General features: G+C 45.1%; 1 protein-coding gene and 1 pseudogene across 1 annotated transcript; one reads left to right on the top strand and one right to left on the bottom strand.

Moving 5' to 3' along the window:
* Nucleotides 1-970: 970 nt before the first annotated feature.
* Nucleotides 971-1,938, bottom strand: LOC136462689 (uncharacterized). The gene is given in 4 exon segments (XM_066461752.1): nucleotides 971-1,311; nucleotides 1,314-1,611; nucleotides 1,614-1,653; nucleotides 1,655-1,938. Coding segments are annotated over 4 exon segments (930 nt in total). The 5' UTR covers nucleotides 1,906-1,938.
* A 3,951-nt stretch (nucleotides 1,939-5,889) lies between these two features.
* On the top strand, nucleotides 5,890-6,780 carry LOC136466942 (uncharacterized; annotated as a pseudogene).
* The last annotated feature ends 1,161 nt before the right edge of the window (nucleotides 6,781-7,941 follow it).

The following is a 7,941-nucleotide window of genomic DNA, read 5'->3' as shown; positions in this document are numbered from 1 at the left end:
ACATAGAATGGTTAGATAACGAACCAATCATAAATGCTAATAATTAACATACATAAGGATTCACTATTAGTATTGCTTTCTGCAAAAAAGGAACACAGCAAACCATAAAGCTTATCATATCCCTTGGAGTCAGAAAATTATTCCCACTAGTCGGATAAGTCTTATGAGTATATTGTGTACTCAGGGTTATTTACCCCTGTTGCATGTACTGCTTGAGGAGTAACCGTTGTGTGAAGGATTCTTCTGGTGGGCACAGACAGATCCTTGAATATTATCAATAGATGTTTCTTTTCATTCCGCTGTTAAATTTCCGCACTATGAATTTGGTACTATAATAATATATTTCTAAGAACTCTGGATGTATGAAATGGACTAAGTAATGTAAACTTGTTATCATTATTGGATCCTGAGGGATAAATGTGGATTATTCGGGCTCTCCCTTGGGGTGTGCTCGATGGAATCCGTCCGATGTAGCTCGCTCTCAGGTTGCTTAGTGTCTAGTGGAAGACAAGCACCTCCGTAAGTGCATTATTTTGGGTGGTTCTGCCACACCTATATAAGCACGATGTAAATTATGGCCATGTTCGCTTGTCTTCTGAGCCGTACTATTTTAGTGAACCAACAATGTTTCTCTCTCACAATAAATCAGCGAATAGTACTTTCAGCCATGGCTTTTCAGCAAAGTGAAGAGGGCCTTTCCTACCTACAGTTTGAGCCTTTACAATTAAAAGTATAATTCAAAGGCAAGCCAACAAATCATCCTTAGTTCCAACATCTCAAGGGGATAACCTAGCCATAACCAACCACAAAATTGACTGAAAGCTTGCTACTGAAACAAGTATACACCTAACCTCTGTATTCATCACTTCCTGAAAGAGTGCAACAAAGCAACCATCCACTGATGGTTGCTTAATTAAAAGACAGCACACCCAGTGATGAAGACATCAATTCCCAGCTGAGCCAGCTGGATTCATTCGCCACTTATGCCGTTGTACGGTCTCCACGCGTCAACGAAATGCCGCATCTCCGGGGGTAGCTGCGGCTTCCACGCGGCCGCCACCTCTGGCACTGTCACCGGTGGCCCTGTCATGGCCACCCAGCTCTCATCCACGTCCATCACCGACACCATCCCCTCCCCGAACGCTGCGGCCATCGCCCGCAGCGTGGCGTCCTTGACCGCCTCGCCGTGCCTCCCCTCCTCCTCGGCCTCCACGCACACGCCGCCACAGTTCACCATCATCCGACCCCCGCGCGCCATGATCCCGCCGAGCCACCGCCATGTGTCCGGCTCCTGGAGCTCCGACAGCATCTCCCGCCGATGAACAGGTCAACCACGGCGCCGCCGAAGCCGCCGCCGGGCGGCGCCTGGCACTCCAGCGCGTCGCTGACGTGCACGGACAGGCGCGCCGCGTGGTCCTTCTCTAGCTTCGCGAGGCCAAAGAAGTTTCGGGCGACGGCGAGCACCACGGGGTCCAGCTCCCAGCCGTGCATGGAGAGGTCCGGGCAGAAGTGGAGCAACGCGCGAGGGGTGGAGCCGGCGCCAAAGCCGAGGACCGCGAGGGACGGCCGCAGGAGGAGAGGCGGGAGCGTGGCGAAGGCGTCCAGCCGTCCAGGTAGGTGGCGGTGAGCGGGGCCTGGTCGTCGCGGCGAGGGGGAGTGGATGTTGCCCGGCCCGTCGAGGAGGAGGAGGCGAGCGCCGGCGAGCGGGTGGCCCGCGTCCTGTGGGGAGACGTTGGCGAAGCGGATGTGGTTGTAAGGGGAGCGGATGTCCGTGACCAGCTGGAGCTCGTCGGGGAGAGGGTGGACATGGACACTAGGGGATCTCGCGGCGGCGACCGTGGCGTTGGTGCACTTGAGGCGGAGGCGGAGGCCGCTCGACAGTGGATTAGGCGCCATCAGCGCCATGTCACCGCGACTTGTTCCACCTGCTTGTCGATTTTGTTGCTACTAGAAGAATACCTGCCTGTTACCGTGGGATTTTTCTTTTAGAAATAGAATTGTTTCACCATTGAATTTATGTAGTACTGAGATATACTGCTAAAAATGGATAAGCTAATAGGAAAATCAAATAAAACACTTTTAGAATATTATATAAAAAATTATAAAAGAATGTAACGGTCAAACAAATAGTACCCCTCCATTCTAAATTAGCTCTTGTTTAGTTGGACCCTAAAATCCAAAAAGTTGCTACAGTACCTGTCACATCGAATGTTTGCGGCCCGTGCATGGAGCATTAAATGTAGACGAAAAGAAAAACTAATTGCACAGTTTGGTGGAAAATTACGAGACGAACGTTTTAAGCCTAATTAGTCAATGTTTGGACACTATTTGCCAAATAAAAACGAAGGTGCTACAGTAGCCCCAAAATCCAAATTTCGCGAACTAAACAAGGGCTTATAATTCATTTGACTTTTTTTACCCTAAATTTGACCACTCGTCTTATTAAAAAAATATATACAAACATAGTCAAATTTAAGCATTCTTGAAGAACGTTTGTTAATAAAACAAGCCACAACGAAAAAGTGATATTTTATACAAATTTTTGAATAAAGCGAGTGATCAAACTTGGGGTCAAAAAAGTCAAACGAACTATAATTTAGAACGGATTTAGTACAACAATACTGTCTTGTATGTTTGTAAACTGAAAATAGTAAGTGCACTTAGTAAAAGATGATATAGCACTTATTAAAGGATAATATGACACTTAGTGGAGTAAAATACGCGAATAGCTTGCATATAGAGATTAAATGTTAGTGGAGTTTTTTTAATAAGAAATATAGATTACATAGGAAATATAAATTTTATCTAGAATAACTTGAGAGAATTCCTTCGTTGTCACTAAAAACTATAGAGACTTTTTCCTGTGTGCCATTATAAAAGATTGTAATCCCTCGTGTGCCCCTGAAAAAATTCAGCGGTCTTCAGCGTCACTACTCTAACTTTTTCGTGTCATCCGTGCCACTTCCGTCAGTTTGGGCTCTAACGCCGTTAAACTGCAGGTGTGAAAAGACGAAAATGCCCTTAAGTTCAAATATGTTATTAATTTTTTTTGAGCATCTTAACGACTTCAAATGAAAAAAACTCAAAACTAGAAAGTTGTAGATCTCGTCGAGATCTATAATTTTCATATAAATTTTTTTCATTTAATTTCGCAAAAAAAATATGATTTGATATGATTAATATATCTTAGAAAAATCATATTATTTTTTTTGCGAAATTAAATGAAAAAAAAAATTTATATGAAAATTATAGATCTCGACGAGATCTACAACTTTCTAGTTTTGAGTTTTTTCATTTGAAGTCGTTAAGATGCTCAAAAAAATTAATAACATATTTAAACTTAAGGGCATTTTCGTCTTTTCACACCTGCAGGTTAACGGCGTTAGAGCCCAAACTGACGGAAGTGGCATGGATGACACGAAAAAGTTAGAGTAGTGGCGCTGAAGACCGATGAATTTTTTCAGGGGCACACAGAGAATTACGATCTTTTATAATGGCACACAGGGAAAAGTCTCAAAACTATACCATTTCCTTCGTTGCCATCAAAATTTCCAAATTTCCCTCACTGCCATTAAATAATTTTTGTGTTTCCCTAGTTGCCATTTCCGTTAAGACCTATTAAGTTATAGTCGCTGACAGTTGGGCCCCACCATTTACCTCTATTACGGTCGCGTCATCCATGTCCCCATCGCTGTGCTCTCGACGCCGCAGCGCGACGCGATGGCTGGGCCGCCATCCCGAGACCCCCGAGGCCAAGGCAAGCGGCGAGCTACGACGCGCGCAGGGCAGCATCGAACACGCGGCAAAAGCGATGACTGGCGAGCGGCAGAGCCGGCTCACAGCAAGGCCGCGGCGGCGCGGGCAGACCTTGCGTGGGGAGTGTTAGTTGATCTCCACCAATAGGCCCAACGGCCTATTGGGCCCTTGGATCTGCGCCCTGATCGGGACGCCCAACCCTAATATGGTTGGTGGGCCCCCATCGCACAGCGCCATAAATAGGAGGTGGGGGCTGGGGCGCTCGAGTCACAAGGTTAGACTGAGCCGCCTAGCACCCCACCTACAATCCTAAACCCTAACCGATCACAGAGGGAGCGTTGCGAGCGACGAGAAGCGCCGCCACCGCCTCTGCATCACATCGGAGGACTACTACTATGTCGGGGCTGTCCTACAACCGCTACTTACATACAAATAAAACACCGCCGCCCTTTGACTAGACAAAGCCACCGGGTTATCGCCAAGGACTACGATGGCGATCCCATCTTCCTCTAAGGCGGCCGATGGTTCACATCCCTTCACCCCTCTCTCTCTCTCTCGTTTTATCTACTGTTACTGTACTAATAGATGTTCTAGGACTCTCGGTTTATCCAAGTGCAAGTAGACATGCTAGTTCTATGCCTAGAGATCCTGTTTTAGGTTTAACAATGGTATCAGATGCCTCACTGGGTATAGATCTAGCTTATCGGTACCATCTGTCTAGATGTAGATCATGTCAGGGGTAAGAAACAGATTAGATCCATCCGGATCTAAGAAGAGAAGAGGGTCACTGAACCCTAACCCTAATTGGGTGAAGCACAGAGAAAAGAAAGGGGTCTCGGCACGCGAAGCCGAACCAAACCCTAATCTTGATCCTAACCCCATCCCCAACCCTAAATCGGATAGATCCGAGAAGAAAAGAAAGGAAAATCAAATCAGAGAAGAAAAGGGGAAGGGGAAGAAGCCTACCTCGCTGCTGCACCGCACTGCCGCCTCATCGACGTGCGGGCACGTGCTCTGGCCAAGGGCGCTGCGGCCAGGCCGCTCGACGGTGGCACGCTCACCCGCTGGGGAGCATGCATGCCGGTGAGAGGGCCGACGATGGTGCCATCATCGTCTGACTCCGTGCCATCACGGGGTTGAGACAGAGAAGGAGGAGAAGCGGCCGACTCAGATCTAGGGTTCACGGAGGGGATCAGGGCACCGCCGCTAGTCCGCTCGACGACAAAACGCTCACCCTCATGGGTAGCGCATGCGCCGGTGAGGGGGCCGGCAATGGTGCCATAGTCGCTTTCATTTTTGCTTGGTTACTTGCTGCTGCTACGCTGAGGAGAGAACGGAGCGAGGCGAAGAGAGAGAAAGGACAGAAGAGAATGGCTAGGGTTTTAGCGGGTTGCGACCGTGTTGGCTCTATAGCCCCGATCCACGCACGCGCCCGTCCGATGCTATCTGACGGTCAAGATTCATTGGACCGAGTTTCGGCCCAGGTGGGCGAGCACGGTGGGCCACTTTCATGGCCCAGGCCCAGGTTGCGGCCTGGGCACAGGGGAGGTGCGTCGAGTGTGCGCGAGAGGGCTGCTGCTAAAGGTCGGGCCAAGTACTGTAGCTAATGGGCTATTTACTGCTGTTGCAGGCCGGGCCAAAATGAACAACAAATTACGTTTTGAAGTTTATTTATTTTCAGAAGCATATTTGAATGAATGTCATTGAATTTTAGTCTAGTTTATATCTCTGTTAAAATTTGAACAAACAGGATAATTTTTTCAAAGAGTAGCTTAGTACAGTAAATGCTTCTGAAAAGTAGATAAATAATTTTTCATGTTTCCGCTGCAATATTAAAGTTTATAATCTTCTAATTAAATTCAAACCAACGGGAGAATTTAATTTGAAGAGTAGTCAATTTTAATCAGTAAATTATAATTTTGTTATTTTTCTGACCAACGTTGATAATAACAATGTTATAATGTTTATTCATAAGTTTTTATGCATTAATTCTATTTCTGTCCAACGGTGATGTAGAATTAGTGTATAAGAATATTGTATGTTTTAATTTTAACCAACATTAAATTAAAGCATGCAGTTATAATGTCATAATTTTCTCACTATCTCTAACGGTGTTTTTCAGGGCTCAACCCAATGGCATTCATCTCGCACATACCACCCCTTGAACGGGGCAATTACAGAGTATGGCGAGAGAAGTATGAGCTCGCACTTGCGCTGTCCGAGAATGACTTAGCGCTCACCTCCCCATGTCCTATTGAGCCAGTGGACCCGGTGAGGGAAGAAAACGAGTCTGATGCTTATTTCACTGCTTGGCAGCGAGATCATGTAGAAGTGCGCATGAAGTATGATCTCGAGCGCAAGAAGTGGGACATCTCGAACCACAAGTGCTTGATGGTGGCCAAGTCCACTGTTTCAAATGCTATAAGGGGGTCTATCCTAGACTGTGATACCACCACTGAGTACCTTAAGAAGGTGGAGAGTCAGTTCACTGGCTCTTCCAAGGCTTATGCTAGTACATTGATCAAGAAACTGTTCAATGAGAAATATACTAGTGGCGGTATCAGAGAGCACATTTTGAAGATGAGCAACACAGCTTCGAAGCTAAAGCAAATGGATTTGGGGCTCAAGGATGAGTTCCTGATTCATTTGGTTTTTGCTTCCTTGCCAAAGGAATATGAAACATTTGTTGTTAACTACAACATGCAGACCGACAAGTGGGACATAGAAAAGCTCATCGCAATGTGTGTTCAAGAAGAGGAAATGTTGAAGTCCTTACAGGGTGACTCTACTAACCTTATCAAGGACAAGAAAAAGAACTTCAATAAGAATGCCAAACCTCAAGGGAAAGCCCCTCAGACTGAGCACCATTAGAAGAACTCCAATGCTCAAGTTGAGAAGGATCAGTGCAAATGGTGCAAGAAGCATGGATACTACCAGAGGGATCGTCCAGACTTTCTGAAGAGCCTGCTGAAGAGAGGGATTCCGTACGAGGAGGACCCTGCAAAGAGAAGAAAGAAGAATTAAAGTAGCAAATGGAGTTGAAGCTCTAGTTGAAGCCATTGAAGATCTTTCTCAAGAATTAGTTGATGGTTTTCTACTTAAGCTTTCAGATGTTCTATTTGTACCCTCTTTGCAAAGAAACTTAATAAGTGTGTCACGTTTAGATGACGATGGATATGATTGCCATTTTGGTAATGACAAATGCCAGATTATTTATAATAATAAATATGTTGGTCTTGCCTTCCGACAAGACAAGCTTTATTTATTATCACTTTCTGAGAATGTGAATGATGTAAGTACTAAGAATGAGAATGCATCCTCGTCTATGCATGCAACAAATAAGCAAAAGAGAGTAAATGATGTATCTTTGAAATTATGGCATAGTCTTTAGGCCGTATTTCGAGGGGAAGAATAGAGCGATTGATTAAGAAATCAATTCTTCCGCCCTTAAAATTTTCAGATTTAGAACAATGCATAGATTGCATAAAAGGAAAGTATGTTAAGAAAATAAAGAAAGATGCCAAACGAAGCGCTGGAATTTTAGAAATAACCCACACAGACATCTGTGATCCTTTTCTTGTGAAGAGTGTGGATGGTTATGATTCATTTATAACATTCACAGATGACTATTCTCGTTTTGGCTATATTTATCTAATTAAAGAAAGATCGGAAGCATTGGATAAATTTAAAATATTCATGGCTGAAGTAGAGAATCAGCACAACTTAAAGATTAAGGTAGTAAGGTCCGACCATGGGGGAGAGTACTATGGTCGACACATCCCATATGACCAAGTTCCTGGACCCTTTGCAAGGTTTTTATAGGAAAATGGCATAGTAGCGTAGTATTCTACACCGGACGAGCCTCGACAGAATGGAGTAGCTGAAAGACGCAACCGTACCTTAATAGATATGGTGAGAAGCATGATAAGTTATTCTACCTTACCGATAAGTTTATGGATGGAGGCGTTAAAAATCACCATTCATATTCTTAATCGAGTACCAAGTAAGTCGGTGCCCAAAACACTATATGAGTTGTGGACAGAAAAGGAACCCTCACTAAACTATTTACGTGTGTGGGGTTGTCCTGCTGAGGCAAAAGTATTTAACCCATACATAGGGAAGCTGGACTCCAAGACAGTTAGCTGCCATTTCATTGGCTATCCAGAAAAGTCAAAAGGTGATCGC

The sequence above is a fragment of the Miscanthus floridulus genome, chromosome 7 (genome assembly GCF_019320115.1).
Source record: "Miscanthus floridulus cultivar M001 chromosome 7, ASM1932011v1, whole genome shotgun sequence".
Classification (NCBI taxonomy): Eukaryota; Viridiplantae; Streptophyta; class Magnoliopsida; order Poales; family Poaceae; genus Miscanthus; species Miscanthus floridulus.
The sequence above is the reverse complement of the archived record's forward strand: the minus strand, read 5'-3'. Positions and strand labels throughout refer to the sequence as shown.